General features: G+C 47.4%; 1 protein-coding gene across 8 annotated transcripts in view; it reads right to left on the bottom strand.

Annotated features, from left to right (window-relative positions):
• The window catches only part of APBB2 (amyloid beta precursor protein binding family B member 2), a 327,791-nt gene that overhangs the window by 74,311 nt on the left and 232,604 nt on the right, over window positions 1-20,876 (bottom strand). For 5 of the 8 annotated variants that reach the window (XM_070397666.1, XM_070397646.1, XM_070397660.1 and 2 more), the window contains 3 exons: window positions 14,577-14,639; window positions 14,105-14,190; window positions 13,945-14,005 (listed from right to left, as the gene is read on the bottom strand). In XM_070397666.1, coding sequence (XP_070253767.1) covers window positions 13,945-14,005; window positions 14,105-14,190; window positions 14,577-14,639 — 210 coding nt within the window. The remainder of the gene's footprint in view (window positions 1-13,944; window positions 14,006-14,104; window positions 14,191-14,576; window positions 14,640-20,876) is intronic. The other 3 variants (XM_070397692.1, XM_070397699.1, XM_070397684.1) reach the window with 1 other exon arrangement.

Genomic DNA, 20,876 nt, shown 5'->3' with positions numbered 1-20,876 from the left:
ACTTACACGGTTGGCTTCTGTTCCAAGTAGGCGACGTACCAGTGTCTCAAATATACTCGCGCTTTGTGCGTGTGTGGACACAAGGAAAGATGGATAGAGCCTTAAGGAAGCCCGGTAGCCCCAGAAACCGGAAACCTGAGAGCAAGCATGGCTGACCAACCCTGGTGATCACACACAATGACTGAGGGAGGAGGGACCCAGAGTGTTGGAAGGCAATGGATTCCCCAAATTCCAAGAGAAGTGACTGCAGATTGGATCCTGCCACAAAGCCTTGAGGTGGTCACCAGGAAGTAAGCCGCTTGCGGAGACAAGCCTGGGCAGAGACAGGGCCCAGAGAGAAGCCCAGGGTGAGGAGAACGAGCCAGGAAGGATCAGAAGGAAGGAGCGAAAAGTTCACATTATCCAGCATACACAGCCGGCAGCCTCAGCGCCATGGGTGTGGCTGGGTCACACTGCAGACTTTTGCGGGCTCCCTGCACAGGCCAGGGCTCCCGGATTGGGACCAGCCGGAACAGCGCCTGCTGTTGCCTGGGGCTCGTTACTGCCACCTGCAGTACAACTGGGACTCTGCACCCTGAGTGGTCTTGGGCTGGGTCTAGTGATTTGAGCCAGATTGTTGGCTCAAGTGCAAGGGGAAGCCTCATGCCAAAACCCATCTCTGCTTTTCCTGAACTCCCACGGTAGATCCTCAGCAGCTCATCTCTTAATGCCCTGCTATTCTCTGAATTAATGCCAGCTCCCCAAATGGCCTCTGAGCCTTGTGTTCAGAGCTGAACTCAAAGCCTTTCTTGTCCTCTTTGCTTGATCAATGAGGTCCAGCAAGGAGAAGTGACATGCCCAAGGCCTCCCAGACTCTGAGTGGCAGGTACGGTGAGCGTGGGGTCTCCTGACCCTTAACACAGTGCCCCTTCCATTACCACTGCGGCCTCCCCGGGAGCCACCTGAGATCAGAGACCCCTGTAAACATGTATTTTTCAAACTCACAATGCCTGGGTGAGTGCCAAGTACATCATCAGCACTTAATATCTGCTGATTGCTTTTTTCTTCTAATGAGAAGATACAGAGTAGCCAGAGAACAATCGCCAAAACTAATCAGAGCAGCATGAGTTCTATGAATTACAAATTATACATTTATGTAATATATATTACATCATATTATAAAATTACATTATTTTTTCAGAGAAGAATGAAAAGGGTATCTTGAATTATTATTACTATTATTTTTTTTTAAATCCTCACCCAAGGACATTTTTTCATTGATATTTAGAGAGAGGGGAAGGGTAAAAGAGAGAGAGACATCAATGTGAGAGAGAAACATTAATCAGTTGCCTCCTGCACTCGCCCTGATCAGGGATCAAATTTGCAACCTGGGCATACGCCCTGAGTGGGAATCAAACCCGTGACCTTTTGGTGTATGGGATGACACTCCTACCAACTGAGCCACACTGGCCAGAGCTTGAGTTATCTGAATGACTGTGGGACAAATGCCAGCCAAGTTGTCCTTCTACATAGGGTATCAAGAAAAAGGTGGGGGTTTTGGAATTATGAGGAAAATTTGGAGAATGGTAATAGTGAACTTCCTAAGGAAAATGATGTTAAAACAAGGAACCCTGTACTGAGGGAACTGTGGGCTCTTTACTCCTGGGGCAAAGCTTCCAAAACAGTTTGATGAGTTCATTGTCCCCAGGGAACCTCCTGTTTCAACAACGATGCCTACACCAGCGTCACCAGTTCATTCTGTGTTTAGGTTATGATTCTGTCTGCAAAATACAATCTCTGTGAAACTCACTGCCTGGCAGTGATTAGGGCCTCGACCATCCCACTTTTCAAATTTCTTTGGGAAGAATCCTTACCTTTTGAAGGAGAGGGTGCCAGCACATAAAAGAGGGCACACAGTAACAGTCATTTTTATGTCTTCAGGAAATCTCGACCCTTAACAGTGTGGTGTGCCCGGTGCTGGCCAGTCCACATGACCTCATTCTACACAGCGTACCATGCAGCACATCGGCACCTGCTACACAGTCACTGAGCACGGCCACGTGTGCCTCTGCAGCCTTCCCGTCCTTCTCAGAGAGGTCCCCGGAGAACTCTAGAAGGACGGGATGGTGTTCCACATGGAATGCAACCCCGAAGGTCGCTGTGGGCCACTGGCAGATCTCCAGCTTCCTGTGTCCATTTCTAACTCCCTGTTACCTTTTTAATGACTTAAAAAAAAGGGATTTGGGGGAAAATGTTTCATAGGTGCTACATTATTTAACGACGGTCTTATCTCCTGGACAGTATGAGTTCTCTAATGCAAAAGGCCAGAGGCTGCAATCCCTCACTTTTTGGCCATTCTTGCTCTGAAAATCACTGCAAATACTGGGGAGAAGTGGCAATTGACAGTTTCCTACAAAATGGGCAACTTTAAAGTCAATTATTATTTAGAAAGAACTTTGGAGTATTTTTTTTTTTTTAAGCTCGTATGAAGCCTCTGGTGATTAAGGCCCAAATCTTTTCAACCAGGACTCTAGAGGCTGAGACCAGACTGGGATTCCAGCCCGGGCACCAGGACAGAAAGACGTGTGTTACTGAACATCTTGATCCATTCGATCTATTCACTCACTGACAGACAGTTAAGTTTTCAATTAAATTGTTAGGGTCATTGCTTCAAGAACTGATCTGAAACGCTTCTTCAACTCGAAGTAACTGAAATTCCATGGATAGCTGGAGGTGACTGCTTTTCCTCCTGCGATTCCAGTTATGTTGTAACTGTTGTTCTCAAACGGATTACCATTTTCTCTCCCCATTATTTTCCTTTGCTCCCCTTCCCAGTGTGATCAGTGTCCGACCGCCTTGCATGTAATCAGTGTTGAATAACAATGTGCTAAGCGAATGGCTGGCTGAATCCATTGCAGGCACATGTCGAGAGCTGTCACCCTCGGTGTCCGTTCAGAGACGGAGAATACGGAAGCCTGACTCCTGAAACGGTCTCCCGACAGCGGCAGAGCCAGGAGGAGAACGCAGGCTCTGATCTTTGTGGCTTCGCACGTTGATGAGATTTTTAGACAGGAGTCCTCGGGGCGAGGGGATGGTGTGGCTTAGCTAAGACGGCTCAGCATTGGGACTATGCCAACAGTCCTGTAGGAGGAACCATCATTTCACTACAAATTTTCTTAACTGCAAAGAAATAAGACATGTTTGCATGACTCCCGAGATCCTGGTGCTGGAATTAAGTTCTCATTCAACAGCCCCAAGAGAACAAGGCTGAATATCTGCTGGTAACATTCCAGGCAGCCTGGGAACCCCAGCTTCAGGGTCCCCAAGTCTTGACCAGCTGGACCTTCCTGGAGGACCCAGCCCTGATAGAGGGATTACCCGCTGCTTCTGCCTGAGGCCGCTCGGCTCGGTGACCATGCGTGGCCCAGAATTCCCTGCCAGGGTCCTGTGGGGCCAGGCTCCCGCACCTCGGGATGCCCGTCTCCGCTGTGGCTGCTGGCAGCTGCCCACCCCCTCACCTGTTCCCACTGCCTTCCTTCAGGGGCAGAAGGAAGACTGCCTTCCCTCATTAGCCTCTCCAGGCATCTGCCACCACAGGGCGCAGCTGCCAACCGTTGGAAAACAATGCAGCTCGTTTCAAGAGCGCCCTTCAAAACTCGGGGGCTCACACGCTGCCAATTCCTCGACTGCTCATTCAGGGACCAGAAGTTCATAAGGGAAAGGGAGCCGTGGTCCTGCCAGGAGCACAGCATCACGTTGGGCTGTGTTGGCAAATACAGGGAGGAAAACAGTTGTACAGACACAGAAGCTGTCCTCTCGCTGGGAGACAAATGATCATCCGGGGCCAATGAGTGGCTCAGTGTCCAAGTGGCTCTGCCCAGTGGAAGCCACGCTGGCCAGGTCAGGAAGTTACGTTGGGGTCCTGCTCTTCTGAGACCAGCCTGCCCTTTTGGGCAGGTCATGTGGCCTCTCTGCTCGCCTCCCACTCCTCCTCAGGCCTGATGGGATGGTCCTGACTTTCTCTTTGTGAATGTCAACCTGAATGCCACACACAGGAGGGTGGCCCGCATTCTTCCAGGACACGGTATGCGCGTCCCTGGCTCTGTGCCTTGGTTTCTCGATGCCACCGTGTCAATAATCATGCTCTTCACTAAAGACATTTTCATTGACTGACTGAAAGGTGGGAATGACATTTGTCACAGGTTGCATGTCCCAAAGGTGGCCACCAGAAAGCTTCCCATGCCACGTGCTCTCTGAAATGTGACCTTGCCATTTTCCCTCAAGAGATGGACCCATGTCTCCAGGGTCGGTCTGGCCTGTGGCCTCTCTGATCCACAGAAGTGATGTGGTGCCATGTTCAGGACCAGCCTCGTCTCACCTGGTGGCTTCAGCTTCCTGCTTCCGCATGAGAAGCACACTGCCCACCCAGAGACCAGCACTGCGAGAAGCCGAGGCCATATGGACAGGCCCTGGAGGGTGAGACCCCAAGTGAAGAGAGAGAGAGACCACTGAGAGCACTGAGCCACATGGGGGAAGAAGCCACCTTGGAAGTGGATCCTCCAGCCCCAGCCTCCCCCTTGTGGCTCAGAGAGGAACTGCACTGCTGAACCCTTCTCCAGTCCACAGAATCATGAGCAAAACATGCTTTAGATTGTGGTTGTTTTGGTGTCACACAGTATATAGGATTAGATAACAAAACAACGTAATCTACAGTGTTGGACAAGTAAGGATGTGCCTTATCTAAACAGATCTGCTCCTGAAAGCACTTGCTGAAAATGAACACACATTTACATATAACATTATTTAAAAATCTGCACTTACACTTACAGGAAGGGGGAGAATTGCTAATTCCTATTGCAATGCAAGTACACTCATCTGCTTAGGCACCATCTCCTTGGAAAGCACATGATTCACCCCTCACAGCCAGGGGAGACGCCCCACTCCTGACCTCACAGCTCAGCACTGAGCACAGTGCATTGAATTTGCCTATCTGCTGTCTGCCCCTAGAAGCAGGGGACATATCTAGTCCCCTTTGTAATAGGAATAATGATAATGGCTAATGCATAAAGAATGCTTATTGTGTCAAAGCTCTTGACATATATCTTATGTTTACAATATATCAACTCACTCACTGTTTAGAGTAGCCCTGTGAGGTAGACACTATTATTACCCTCACTACAGATGAGGAAACTGGGGTAGAGAGGCTAAGGAACTTGCCCAAGGCTGGGTAACTTACCCAGATGGTAAGTAGCAGAGCCTGGCTTTGAACCCATGCAGTCTGGGTCCAGAGTCCATGCTCTTAACCATTACACCATGCAGCCTCTCCTTTGGCATTAGGCATTCCATAAATGCTGCTGATGCTATTAATGAATCTACAACAGAAATCAACTCCAAACTTCTCACACAGATCAGGGTCTCTGAAGTAAACAAACCTGTGCCACATGAATAAAAATCAATTATAAGAACTACATGCTGACATAAAATCCCATATAAATGCTAAGTAATGATAATGAATTTGCTACACAGACCAGAAATAAATCTGAGTGAGAGAAGATACTCCCTACCCCTTCCTGTTTATCTATTAGTGCTAATCAAGTCAGTAGCCCCTAATATCATTACTTCCTGAAAATCTATGCTAAGAGGAACCCGGGGAGGGCACAGACAAAGCTCACAGATGAATACATTCGAATCTCATGCTCATTCACCATTCATTTCAGCAAGTTCCTCTATCAAACCTACTGACCAACAGATTCTTATCATCTCCTTCCCCTCTCTCTCCACCTGGGGCAGGTTACAAGGAGAGTAAGGAGAAAAGCAGGGCTTTCACCAAATCCAGGGTCTGGATAAAAAAAAATCCACAAGCAGCTGAGAATTGATTGCAAATGGCCACAAAAGAACTGGAAGGTCGGTGTAGACGGGCTATGACTGCCTCCCGGCGGAAGAGGCATGGAAACAATGCCTCATTTGCAGGTTTCAAACTTAGTGTTACTACTCAACACATGGTTCAGTAGACCAGCCGCACCAGCAGCACCTGAGGGCTTACTAGAAACGTAGTTCTGTGCCCTCCCCCAGAGCTCCAGGATGTGCCAACATGCACAGAGCACTCAGAAGGCAACTGCAAAGGAGGAGCCACGTGAGCTTGGTGACGGTGAAAAGAAAGGGGGAGTCTGTTCTCACGTGGTGATGCTCCAGTTCCCTCACTGCACCAGCCTCCAACATCTCTGCTACCTCCACCCAAACTCCCGGGCAGCCAACCCGACCTTAAAGCTCAGGGAAGCAATGCCTGGGAGTGGGTGGGCACGACGCTTTCTTGGACTTTGTTGTGAAATGCATCTGAGTTTGAATCCCAGTTCCACCAGTTACCAGCTGTGTGAGAACACAAATGATGTCATCTGTAATGTGGGGGAGGTAAGCCCAATGCCTTGTGTTTGCAGAAAATTGAACGCAGGTAGGTACCTGCCCCAGCCACCTGTCTCCAGGCCAGGAGAGTACTCCAGGGCATACTCTTTCTTTCCTTCTCTTCTCCCGATCTGATGAGCGATCAGGTGGAGCAGTTTCATCGCCAGGTGCCAAGGATCAGAACTGCCGCATCCCATTTGGAACCTTCAAATTGCTCAGAACCAGAAGTGGCTTCCAAGATGATGACACATTCATTTCACAGATGAAGCAGTAGAAACCCAGAGAGTGTAATGCTTGGAATAATACAACCTTCCTTACCCAGCTCCTTTATTATGGACTAGAGGCCCGGTGCACGAAATTCGTGTGTGTGTGTGGGGGTGTACCTCAGCCCGGCCTGCACCTTCTCCAATCCGGGACCCCTCATGAGAGAGGAATGGGGACCAGCCAGGGACAAATGAGCTCGCGAGAGAGGAATGTCCAACTGCCTCTCACAATCCGGGACCGCTGGCTCCTAACTGCTTGCCTGTCTGCCTGCCTGATCGCCCCTAACCCCTTTGCCTGCCTGATCATTCCTAACCACCTCTGCCTGCCTGCCTGATCGCCCCTAACTGCTCCCTTGCTGGCCTGATTGCCCCTAACCGCCTCTGCCTCGCCCTGCACCCAGGACCGCCTCTGCCTCCCTCTGACCGGCCACAGGCACCCAAGACCCAGGCCAGCCGCAGCCACAGGGGACTATGGGCAGGTGGCTTTGCCCAGGCCACAGCCGCAGGTGCCCAGGACCACGGGTCAGGCGGCTTGTCCCTCTCCGGAGCCGCAGCCTGGCTGGTCCCCATTCCTCTCTCGTGAGCTCATTTGTGCCTGGCTGGTCCCCATTCCTCTCTTGTGAGCTCATTTGTGCCTGGCTGGTCCCATGCCTCTCTTCCCAGTGTTCGAGTGTCTGAGCCGTTATGGTGTGACGGCGTGAGGGTGTGACAACCATTTGCATATTAGCTCTTTATTATATTGGCTATCAAGACCAGTGAAGTGCAGTTCTAAAAACCCCCTCCTCTCAAATATCCTGAGAACGATGCTCTTCACCAGAAGCCGACAATAGGATGGGTGGTGGGAGGCCCAGGAGACCCACTTTTGAATGAATGCCGTCTCCACTACTAATTGTGTGACCCTACGGCTTATTTACTCAAACTTTCTGGGACTCGCTTGTTTCACCTGTAAAGGAGGCCCGTTAGGTCATCTCTATAGTCACTTTCCCTTCTAAGCAATCCAATGGTTCCCAGTGAAATGTAGCTTTTGCCCATGTCTTTAAAGATGTAATTTTCAACATTGTCCACAAGGTGGCAGAACATCTCCTTTACAGAAGTCCCAGCAGAGTGACACAAGGATGGGAAAAGAACTTCAAGAAACTAGTGCATGTTTTTCAAAGCATTAAGTTTTCTGCAATTTAATGATAAAATTTAATTTTTGCATTGGTAATTTGAATCAAGCGTTTGGCCAGCAATGTGCCACGTGCCAGGAGAAATGGGAAGTGTCACAGAGCTCAATTTGTATTTTAAGGTATTAAAGAAGGATGCGTACAGGGGAGAGACCATAAAATAATGCGAGTTTAGAAACACAAGCTACCAAACCACCCAACTATGGCAAGGGCTTGCCTTCTTGGTAACAGAAGCATTAGAGGCAATTATTTGCAAAAGGCTTGAATATACAAAAATTAAAAAAAAAGTTTCACATGGAAAAGTGCCACAGAATAAACAGAGAGATAAAAGTGATTACAAAAAATATTTAAGGTTCTAATAATAAAGTTTTGTATTTTAAAGTGCATAGGGATGAAGCACAATGTGGTATACTGAATTAGATCATGGGACAGAAAAAAAGACATTAGAAGAAAAATTGGTCAAAATCAGAATAAAGCATTTAGCTTTGTACCAAAGTTAATGTCTTAGTTTTGACACCTGTACTAGTGTCACGTAAGACAGACATTAGGGAAAGTTAGGTGATGGATAAAGGAGAATGCTGCACTATCTTTGCAAGTTTTCTATAAATCTAAAATTGTCCCACAATAAAATTTTCAATCTAAAAAATGCATAGAAAAATAAGACAAAGAGATAGCCAAGAATAGACAGAAACACAAAGAGTTTCCTAAGAAATGTCCTGTCTTGATGATTTAAGAAAAGGAAATTTGAAAGTAGGGAGCAGTAACTCACATGCAATAAAACAAAGACAAATAAATAAAAATGACACAGCCTGGAGCAGAGTGGGCAGTGAGCTGATGAAGCCATGAGCTGATGGCCTTTGACCTGGTAATATCAGTTTTAGCAACCTACACCAAAGCAATAATTTAAAAGAAAAGAAAAGGTCACCTATTTTTATGAAATCGTAGATCTGCTCTGTAGTACTGGAAATTTCTCCTACGGCCAGTGGGTGCCTAGACGAACTCGGGCACTATCAATCCCATGGGACATCGTAATGGAATGCAGAATGGCGAACTGAGGATTGTAGAAAGGACTGTGTGAAGTCATTTTTAAAGAGCTCACTATATGCAGTGTAGCATCCTAGACCGGGCCCTGGAACAGAAGGACATGAGTGGGGTGGGGAGGGAAATGTGGATAAAGTTTAGTTAATAGTAACTTCTTAGTCTTGACGGTCGTGCCATGATTATGAAGAGGTTATTAGGGAAAGCTAGGTGAAGGGTATATGGGAACTCAATCTCTGTGATTCTTATAAATCTCAATTTTTGTTAAAGTGAAAACAAAGAGCGCAGAATTATACACAAACACCTATTGCTGACAACTACAAAAGGACTTACTGTATAAAAATTAGACAGGCTCGAGAAACATTTCCAGAGTCATAAAAACACTTTGCTCTTTGGGTGGAGGGCCGGGGTGGGGAGACGGACAGGCATTCTGAGTTGCCATTGCTATTTATTTATTTATTTATTTATTATTTTTAAAAATATATATTTTATTGATTTTTTACAGAGAGGAAGGGAGAGGGATAGAGAGTTAGAAACATCGATGAGAGAGAAACATCGATCAGCTGCCTCCTGCACACTCCCTACTGGGGATGTGCCCGCAACCAAGGTACATGCCCTTGACCGGAATTGAACCTGGGACCCTTGAGTTCACAGGCCGACGCTCTATCCACTGAGCCAAACCGGTCAGGGCGCCATTGTTATTTAGAGGTCTCACTGAACGAACCCTGATCAGGACGCCCAGACCCAGAGGACTAGGAAGTGTCCACATCCCAACCGTCTAAAAACGAGTTTTATCTTTTTGGCGTGTAAGTCTCATGGAGGGAGTAAGGAAGAAACTTTCTATAATAACTTTTTAAGGAACCACTCCTCAGAGACTACACTTAGAATTTCACGGTACATGAAGTTAAATGTTTTTTCTTTTAAAGACAAGATACTTTCTGCTTATTGGGGGTGGGGGGGGGGGGGGCGCACTCAGTTTCCTAGTCCATGACAGACAGGAAAATGTAAATGTTTATCTAAAGAAGTTACTTCCACTGCTTGAACACTTGGAAAATCCTGGTTTTCTAGCCAGTGGTCCCCTGTTAGGTGCCCGAGGCAGCATTAAACAGGTGAGGAGCGACTAAGAGGGTGGATGGGAGAGAGGGGGTTGATACGGGGTAGGGATTGGGGGGGGAGGGGGGGTTTCCTCCAAAGTGGCTTCATTAAAGTCAGTTCTAAACTCACTGGCTTCTTCAAAATGTGTAAAATGCAAATGCATTAGGGCTGTTGGTTTTGAAATAGCTGTAATTCTGAGAGAACATCTTGGCCTTCTCCACAGGCCTTCCCTTGGCCCGATTCCATGAATGGGCGGCGTGACCACGTGACCACGCACCCCGGGGAGAAGCACATCGGACAACAGCTCAGTGTCTGCAAAGGGACTAAGCAGTGGCCCCAAAGTGTGTACATGTGCCGATCACCGGCGAGGCGAAGCAGACTACCTCCATTCCAACCCCCGCTTCCTCCCGCTGTGGGCCCACCTTTATCGTAAGACCGACTGATATGATACTACTGAGGAGGGGGCTGAAACACGCTGTACCCACTGCACTTCTGGAGTCCAGAGTTCATCTCGGCCCCAAGTCAGACCCGCAAGCGGGTCTGCCATCCCCCACCGTTTACAGAGAATGAGTTTTGCTTGGGAGTTTGTCCTTTCTTCCCAGTGACGAATGCTGTGAAATACCAACAGACAATACCCCAATTTCTCTCTGTCTCTAAGTGCTTGGCGTTTGTGGAGGACACTGATCACATCATTTGCTGGGGGCACCTAAATGAAGCTCCCAGTGAGACTTTCCTCCAGACTGTCTAGTGGGCAAGGGCGCTGGAGCCCGACGGCCTGGGCGCCAATCCTGACTCCACTGCTGATTCGCTGCTGAACTTCCCAGGCCTCGGTTTCCTCATCTGCAACATGGGGACAATGGTACGTGGCCCCTAAATTTTTATGAGGATGAGAGTCAATGGAAATAAAGTCTTTAGGATCATGCCTGGCAAAAAGTTAGCCCTCAATCAAGATTCGTGATTACAGTGATTATAGGATGAGGTACTAGAAAAACCATCACATTCCACAAGGAACTGGGGTGCTATTGCACACTGCACAGTGTGATTCGTATAAAGTGGGCTTCAGAAACCCTTTCCCCTCCCTCTATGCTTGGGGTTCTCAACAGCAACAGTGACTTTCTACAGCCCGGGGACCTCCAGGCCCAGGGTGGGCGGGTAGTTAGAAGCGGGTGCACTTTGCCGAAGTCCCTCCAAGATTCTGAGTTGCCCTTAGAGGTTCGTGTCCTTCACCCTCAACGTAAACAGACGGATGCACTGATAATGCCCTTATCTTTTCTGCGCCTCTTAAAGAAAACATGCTTTCTCATAAGTCTTCTCGTATCTTTTGTGGAACAAAGTAGGATATACAGTAAATAATGCAGTACATGTACTTTCTTGTTTAGAACGGAGCACAACTGCAGCACCTGACCACAAAGCTGGCCTCCGTACCAGCACAAACACATTCACAGCAGGTGTGGGCACAGACCTGCTGGCCACAGAAAGGTGGCAGATACGAGCTCGATAAGCAAAACACCTTGGAGGGAAAAAGAGAAAGCGTCAACTTTGGTGGTATTTCAGCCAGACCTCCATTCCTGGTACCAGTTCCCTCCCCGTTTCAGGCACCACCCTCTGAGCCCTCGCTTGTCAGTTTCGCACGGTAGCTTTAGAGCCCTCACTGCCCAAGCCCTTGAGGGTGGAGTAAGAGCCCTGGCCGGGTGGCAAGGTTGGTTGGAGCACCATCCCGTACACCAAAGCACTGTGGGTTCGATTCTGGGTCAGGGCATGTACCTAGATTGTAGGTTCCTTCGATCCCCACTTGGGGTGCATGTGAGAGGCAGCTGATAAATGTTTCTCTCTCATATCATTGTCCCTTCCCCTCTCTCTCTAAAACCAATACAAACATATCCTCAGGTAAAGGTTAAAAATAAAAAGAGTGGAGAGAGATACCACTGCCGCTCACCCCTCCTCCTCCAGCCTGTGCTGATGGCCCTTGTATAACGCCTGGTAGCAAAGCAAGTTATTCACATCCCACCTTCCTGTTACACTGCATCCCTTCCTTGCCATGAAATTTATCTTTAAAGGCCAGCGTGCTAGCGGCAGGCCAAGGACTTGTTCCGAACACCGCTGGCTCCGAGCGGCCTTGGTGCGGTCAGGCTGTGCTTGGAATGAAGCTGAGTGGACGGCGAGCAGTGGAGTCATCAACACGAACCCTGCGTGTCTTACCGAGGCCACGGCACTTGGGCCGTTTCCGGCAAAGGAGTGGAGGCTCTGAGCCTGCAAGGTGTAGCTGCTACTAAGGGAGCCTGCTTCCTGTTTCATTCACAGACACAGATCTGCTTTGCGATTCAGAAAATATCTCTAGAACCAGCTTCATAATTTGCAAATGAAAATGAAAAATGAAAAACGAAAATTAGGGCCCCCTTGTTCAAAAGAGCAGGAAAAAAAATGCTGTAAAAGTATTAAAACATGAAACTTCGCACTTTTGCATTCTCTCTCTTGACTTACGGTGTTTTTAGCTTGTTATTTAATGTCACGCTCCCTCGGGCATGGGGATACTGGCAGGGTGAGTGCAGACCATCCCAGGCCCCAGGGGCCCTGCCCACCCCCACAGACCATCATCTTCTGGGCTCCCCCTCCCACCAGCTGCTGGACCGCTACATTGCACCTTGGCCAGAGGTGGGAAAACTGAGCCTGGAATCCCCCTTGTCCATGGACTCACTCCCCCAAACCCCCAACCCAAAGCAGACAGGCATCCCTCAAGTTTATTGCAACATCTGCGCCAGGACATGCTCGGTCCCTAGAATGAGAGTAGGCAGGCTTCACCCACCAGAGTCACCACTAAATACCGCCGGTGCTGCCAGCCTGGGCCGGGCAGGCCACTGCTTTGACCCTTCCCGAGACACCGTGGACCTTATGTGCCCAACACCAACTCTCCCCATGCTCACTCCTAGATTCCTACGGGGGTGGAAGGCAACAGAGGTGGCTGGGTGGGGACAGGGGTAGGGAGGTCTGGCAGAGTCTGGTGTAGGGAGGTGGCAGGGCTGTGCACACGCTAAGGCTCCCACCCCTGGTGCACACGCCATTGCCCCACGGACTCACTACCACACAAAGGCAAAGATGAAATGATTAAGAATTTCAAGGTGGCGACTGCATTGAATTAAACCCCCAGGCCTGGGTCTCTGATTCACAGCACAGGGCCCTGTACAACTGCATGACACCAAGCCCATAAGGCTGGCCCTCGGGTACCCCACCAGAAGGCCAAAAGCGAAAGTCCACTCTCACTTTCCCTCATAAAGCATGCCTGTGCTGGTGACAGGGACGGCAAAGAGGCCTCGCCCTGCACGGGTGTGAGGCCACCCTGGAGGAGGCAGCGCGAGGGGTCTCATACCACCTGCAAGGCAGAACTGGGTTTACCTTTAAAGCAGCGGTTCTCAACCTGTGGGTCGCGACCCCTTTGGCGGTCGAACGACCCTTTCACAGGGGTCGCCTAAGACCATCGGAAAACACATATATAAATACATATTGTTTTGGTGATTAATCACTATGCTTTAATTATGTTCAATTTGTAACAATGAAAATACATCCTGCATATCAGATATTTACATTACGATTCATAACAGTAGCAAAATTACAGTTATGAAGTAGCAACGAAAATAATTTTATGGTTGGGGGTCACCACCACATGAAGAACTGTATTAGAGGGTCACGGCATTAGGAAGGTTGAGAACCGCTGCTTTAAAGGCTTCTGAAGCCCATCCAAACGGTAATTTTCACTTGCCACGCTGTGCAAAAAACCGATGTGCTGAGAGACAGGCCGAGTCGCGATGATCACAGAAATCCTCCCAAAGCTGACTTGGACTAGGGATTTACTTTAAGTGTTGGGGAGATTAGAAAAGACAGCGCATCGAGGGATAATTACTTAATAAGTGGCTCTGGGTTGATGGTTTGTAAAAACTGGGCCATTATCCAAAGTCATTACTTTGAGGTGAGACTATAACCTACTTGCTGAAAGCACGTTTTTTACCAACCTTCGCTTCTGGGTCGCTGTTGATACTACAAGAATCGTCATCATCAGCATGAGGGGCGTTTCTAGAAAAAACAAACAAACAGAAAATGGGACTGAGAATTCTATTGCAAACTCTGGTGGCAAAAAGCCACAGGTCACGGCTGGGTGTCCCCGTGCCCTACCTGAGTTTCAAAGATGCATAGCGCAGTGTTGCTCCTTCAAACTCTTTGAGGCTGGGGTCCGGGTTAACTGTGGCTGCGTGTAGATCCTAGAAGAAAACAGATGCCCATTAGGGGAGAAGCGGGGAGGGCCCGTGACATGGCTGCAAATGTCATGAGAGAGGAGAGTCCTCCCGCCGGAGGCAGAGTGCACGTGAGCTTAGGCGGAAGGAGGCATGCAAGGGCTGCTGGGTGCTGGCTCCGTGCAAGGTGCTGCTCACAGACAGCAGGCAGCCGGGGCAATCAGCCTGAAGTCATTCGCAAGGGGAGACGTCAAAAAAGGGCCACGTGTGTGTGAGCTGGGCGTCCCTAGCAAGAAGCCCCCTCACTCCGTCCCTGCCGAATGCATGATGCTCGCAGAGAAGAGAAAGGTGCAGCCACAGCCATGCACAAAGGACAACATCGTAAATGATCTAAAAGCTGACAATATACTTGCCTTCCAAATGTCACTATTAATCTTCCCCCCATTCAGAACAGCAAAATCACTCCATGGCTGTTTCTAGACATATAATTATTCACACAGGAAAAAAAGCACATTGATTAAAAAAAAAAGAAAGAAAGAAAAGAAAAAGGAAAGGAAAAAAAAAGACACAAGACACTGTTGTTAGCATTGATATTCACAGGATGAGTTAGGGAACAAATTCACTCTAACAGCCACCTGCTAGCTCACTCTCTCTAGATCTAGGTTAGCACCCAAAGACTAGGCAGGAGGAAAGAGAGGGCACCTTACTTACCAAAACACATGCCTGAACATTATTAGCAGGCAGAGAACTGGTTTGCTCAATGTGGCCATACAAGCAAACAAAATGCTTCCAAATATTAAATCCCCAGCACAGCTGACCCCATTGGGACCATTTTCTTTCCCATGAACCGCACAAAGCTGTTGTCTTAGGTAGGGGTGCACTTGTCAATGTGCTGGTTTGGAAACTGAGGAATGTCCATGGCCAAGGGCCTAAAAAGCTGAGGGGTCAAATTATTTTCATTTAAAAGGAAAAAAAAAAAAAGGACCACGAATGGGAAAGAGTTAGTAAGGAACGGTCTGACATCACCATCTTGCTGAGATTCAGCCCTGAACAAGGAACGTAAATTCCTCTAACCCAGTGGTTCTCAACCTTCTGGCCCTTTAAATACAATTCCTTCTGTTGTGACCCAACCATAAAATTATTTTTGTTGCTACTTCGTAACTGTAATGTCGCTACTGTTATGAATCGCAATGTAAATATCTGATATGCAGGATGGTCTTAGGCGACCCCTGTGAAAGGGTCGTTCGACCGCCGAAGGGGTCACGACCCACAGGTTGAGAACCGCTGCTCTAATCCATAGACAGCTCTGCTTCTCGGACACGCAAGCCTCTTCAGAAGTTAATATTTGATCACTACACGTAATCACAGAACAAAGCAGGCAGGCTTGCCTTGTTGGAAGAACTCTTACAATAGACCTTTGAATCTAAACAAAAACTTCTAGTTCGGAAATTCCCCCCCCCCCCCCCAGCCCCTCCCACACACACACTAGATTGAGTGACTATTCAAATATTTTTCATCCAAGATTCGGGGAAAGAATGCTAATCAGGCCCAGGGACATCCTTAAGAGTTTGTTGCATTGACTCGGTGGGCAGATCTCTTTTCTCAGATAATAAACCAACAATGGAAATGTCAGCTACAGTCCTGTGACAATGAGAAGCAAACACCGCCCATACTTTTTGCTCACAACATTAATACAATTTTTTAAAACCACTCAAAGCAGAAGGAGCCAGGTTCCAATATCCCGAGTGCTGAAAGACGCACTTCTCTAACTCTGTAGGACTCTGCAAGGGCAAAGCCATTGCAAACTTAGATCCGAGAACCCTCTTGCACGCGTGGTGTCTTTGTTGCTTTCTTTGTGGACTAGGCACCTGAACTGCAGTTTTTCAGAACAAATTAGAACTTGGGCCACTGTATTTATTTTTTAAAAATAAACTCTTTCTATTGAATAAAAGAGTATGAATGCTGCCAGTCCGTTACCTCTCTCCTACTCCATCCCCCAAAGCGGTGTTCAGCTTTCAGAGGAGAAAATGAATAATGCAGGAGGGTCTCTAGGGGTTAGCTGAGGGTACCCGGGAGCCCCCTGGCATGGGTAGGCTCTTGTGCATGTGTGTTTTCCCGGGGAGATGATCCCCAATTTTTCTTATATTTCCAGAGGGGCCAGAGACCAAAAAAGGTTTAGAGTCACTGTTGTAGGGGTATCGAGTAGAAAATAAAATTTTAAGCTAAAATTTCTTTTTTCAAAAGGAAACTAGTTCTATTTAGCTCCACATCATCATCCTTGTTTACATGTGAGCAATCTTTGGTTTTCACTTAAGTCAAATTTGAAAGAGGATATCAGAACATGAATTAGGAAGATTAAGATAATTGTGTTTTTGCAGAGAAATTTTTTCTTAAAAGGGTGTATGTCTGACAAAAGAAATCTGAAATTGCTACTTATACTTAAGAGATACTCTGTTGGGACTGGGGAAGGTGAATGAAGAGTATTTTTTAAAAACAAGTATTTAGAAAAACCTTCAGCATTCAATAAGAAGTTCTCTGTAGGTGTATTTAAAAATGTCTTATGTATTTACTCTTTGGACGAAAGGGTCCCTGTAAAGTAAAAGTAGATTACAGTCCTAAAACTACATGAATCTAGCTCTCACGCTACGAAGACATGAGTCAGCTGGCAAGCTTCCAACAATCACCCTTTACAGATTTAAATAAACAAAGGTCTTATACAGTGATTTTGCAAAAAAACTTAAAATAACATGGGTACTACTCAAGAAACCCTTTCACACAAAAATCAAGTAAGGAAAAATAGAAACTGACATTTTATGTTACGATTAGGTCAAAGACCTTTTTTTCCCTTCTGTATTTAAAAATAGTCATTAAAATTTTTTTTTTCTCTTCAATAAGTGGCCATAATTTCTTTTTCTTTAAATTAAGGACAATAGAATTCACCAACAATTTGTTTTAAATTTTCAGAACCACTTATTCTATTCATCTAATTTTTTTTAATTAAGGGAAGAGAATACAATATTGTATCTAATACATTTTTTAATTTTTAAAAAATATATTTTTATTGATTTCAGAGAGGAAGGGAGAGGGAAAGAGAGAGAGAAACATCAATGATGAGAGAGAATCATTGATCAGCTGCCTCCTGCACGCCCCCCTACGGGGGATGGAGCCCGCAACCTGGGCATGTGCCCTTGACTGGAATCAAACCTGGGACCCTTTAGTCTGCAGGCCGGCGCTCTTTCCACTGAGCAAAACCAGCTAGGGTAGCTAATACATTTTTTAAAAAATAAAACAACCCAACAGAGATTCTTTGGTTCTACAGGAAGTCTGCAGCCGCCCCAGCCTGTAGTCTGGATGGTGGGAGTGAGATATGAAAGAAGAGACAAAGAGAAAACCAAAGAAGAAAAGGCAGGTGGGGGGCAAAGTCACAGCACGAAGACAGGGAGACAGGGTAGTAAGGAAGAACAGAGACCGTCTTCCATGAGCGACGATGGCCCGGTTGATCATCTCTCAGGCAGCACAGCAAGTGATGGTCTGGTGTTAGTTACAGCTGGGGACATTCTCCCGGTGCCTGTCCTGACCTTGGTCAGCGCTTCTGACCCTGATTACGGTGACTGTGCTCCATTCTTGGTTCTCGGACAGCCCTGGGGCCTTAGCTCCTCAGAGACAGTGTGTTGGGGGGACTGACCCAGCGCCTGGAGCATGGCACCGTCATGACCACACAGCAGACGCTGTGTGAGTATGAGCCCACTAAAGGAATTCAGGTCTCTAACCTTGCCCATGGAGAGCTTTCTTCTTCCGTATTTCTCTTCTGAGATCTTGGAAAGCAATCCCACAACTCAAACAAAACCCTACTTTCTCCTCCATTCTCTCTGCTTAAGGAACTGGGAAGCACCTTCGGTTGGAAAGAGTGTAGGAAGACCTGCCTAAGGGCCATTAGTTATCCATAAAAATGTTTTGTGTGGCTCCCTCTTCTAAAAGTCAACATCTAAGTAATTTGGAACAAGTCAACAGACTGGGGGGAGATGATCACGGGCCAAATTTCAGCAGCAAAAGCTTCCTGGCCAGTTTATAAACGTTCGAAAATACTGCTGGCACGTGCAGAGGAAACATTATCCGCTGTGCTTAACACTTCTCCAGTCAGCTCTGGAACGTGATATGTAAAATCGTCAAACTGCAAGGAAGCCGTCGGTCCTAAACTTTTGTGAGGCTTAGTCAACAGATCTAGCACTCACTCTTTTCTAAAAAGCCAGCTCAGAGAAAAGCTGAATAAAATATGCATTTCCAACACAACATCTTACAAGTTTCTTCTCTCCCTTAACATTTCCCTTTCTCTCATGTTTCCAAATTAGCTAAAATACAATCTATTTAGGGAACAAAGAAATGGTGTCAGAGAAATAATCATGTCTCTTTAACTGTTATTAGGACCTGAGGTAATGTTATCAGGAGAAAGTCATTTTCTAGAAGGTTCTGCATATGACACAGCCCTCGTTTGGGGGAGGGGAAGAGAGTCCAGGCTCCCCAAGACCCTCACATACAGTGTAGTGAAGCTTGGGACGAGGGAGACCTTCATTCGAGCTCGACTTTTCCGGGGACCAGGTGTGTGATCTTGAGCAAGCTCCTTCCCCTCCCTGTGCCTCAGGGCTGTCAAATGTGAAACGGGGGTGACAACTCTAGTGCCAGGTGCATAGGGCTTTATGAGGAGTAAGGAGATAAGGCCTGAGCTTGGCCCTGTAAACACGCAATCACCCTTATTGCCTCTGATTTAATATCCGTTGTGGCATCTGCACACCCTGGGTATGTGACAGGCTGGGTCTTTCCCCCGGTACTCCGCTTGTTCTCTCTACCTTTGCCCCTATGATTTTAATTCATTGGCTTTTATTTTATTTATTTATTTTCGTAATCCTTTATTGTTTAAAGTGTTACATATGTCTCCTTTTAGTTTATTGGCTTTTAAGTCTACTTGGTTCTTTGACATAATGGGTGGCCTCATGTCCAGGAGAAACATGCATGGAGCAAACTATGGAAAGGTTGGTCTGAAGAACACCTATCCCATTGGCCTATGAAAACGCTGGACAGGAGTCACCCTCCCTCTGAAACTTCAAAAACTACACATCCTTAATTAGCAAAGTTCCTTGGAAGCATGAGACTTTGTCAAAAACAAGGGCGTGGTTAGCAACAGAAGAGAGGAATGGAAGCAACAGCCAGGGGCAAATTTACTCAGTCCTGGGCAGAGCACAGGCCCTGGGGCCAGAGGACTGGATGAATGCCCACCCCAACACCAGCTGCCTGCTTACTCAGGTAAGTGAGCCTCAGCTACCTCTTTTCTTTAATAGGGAATGTGATGGCGGTCTTCCCTGCCACACGCAGAGTCTTGAAGGAACAAATGAAATGACATCCTGAAATATCCTGAAAGCCACAAGAAGTCATAAATAGCAGCAGAGGCTGAGCCATGAGGGTGTGAGGGAAACCCTGTACTCTCAGAGGGAGGAGGGAGGGCCAGGGGAAGGGACTCCCAACCCGCAGATGGGAAGAAGGAAGCAGGCATGGAGAAGGGGAACAAGAGGCAAAAGAGGGCATCAAAAAAAGGCTCAGGGGTGAGAGGTGGACTTGCTACCTGACACTGGCCCCCAGGGCCAGCTGCCCACCTGTGCTGCATTCTTCCCAAAACAAGGAATGAAAGTCTACTATAGTCACTGAAGAAATAAGAATCCGAGACCACAGAAACTGTGGGTGCCCTCCTGGACACCACCACACCCACATCCTGGCCCCAGGAGGCGAGCTTTAGAAGGATTTCATTTCTCCTACATACAGAGGACAAGGGAGTTACTGAACACAAATGGGAACTCAAAGATACTCTAATCTCCTCCCCTCTGGATCCATGCGAAAGCAGAGCAGGCTGAACCCCCGAAGCCAAGGGAGAGGAGTGAGAAGCACTTGGGCCTGCAATTCAGGAGGATTTAGGAAGTCCAAGTTCTACACCCAGTATTGCTGCTGGTCACTGACCTCTCTGTGCCTCAGTTTCCCTGTGTCCGATGTATGGATACTGGTGTCAAAAGGCCCCTTCCCACCCTGGCATTGTCTGGCTATCGGGCACTTCTCATTGGTGAGGATGGTTGAAGGGTTGCAATAGGGGAACGAAGCCTTGGAATGGAGAAAGACTCTTACAGAGGTGCCAAGAGCAAAGGTGTGTGGGTAAGGGAGAGAGAGGATATCTGTGCCTCAGTGAGAACTGGCTCAGATTCTCGAAGGCCACTCCGTGGTCCAGGGAGAAATGCCAAGAAGCATTTCTGGGATAGGAAGACTCCATGCCAAGCTCTTTGAGCATCAGGGCTGTGTTCGTTCATCTTTACCCCCCAGTGCACCTAACACAAGATGAATAATTGACTGAGTGGAATTTGCTCAGGGAGCAGAAATATGAAGCTTCAGTGAAATGTTATCAAAATCGCCCAGTGATAAACAACAAAATCCTACGTGGCTCGGTAACAGCAGGATGTGGTGGGAAGGTAGGTTTTACTGCCTCCCAGAGAAGAGCAAGTAAATAATCAAAGACGTAGAAAACAAGATTTCTTTCTTGTTTCCCACAGGAAGGGTGATAATAGCTGCAAATATATGGAGGAGCTTTGCAGGTAAGAGATGCAGTTCAAATGTCATCCATGTCCCAGAAGTAAACGAAAATGGGTTATTTAAAAAACAAGATTGTGGTCAGAGAAAAG

The sequence above is a fragment of the Myotis yumanensis genome, unplaced genomic scaffold (genome assembly GCF_028538775.1).
Source record: "Myotis yumanensis isolate MYYU_CA2020_CCGP unplaced genomic scaffold, mMyoYum1.0.hap1 SCAF_1, whole genome shotgun sequence".
Lineage (NCBI taxonomy): Eukaryota > Metazoa > Chordata > Mammalia > Chiroptera > Vespertilionidae > Myotis > Myotis yumanensis.
The sequence above is the reverse complement of the archived record's forward strand: the minus strand, read 5'-3'. Positions and strand labels throughout refer to the sequence as shown.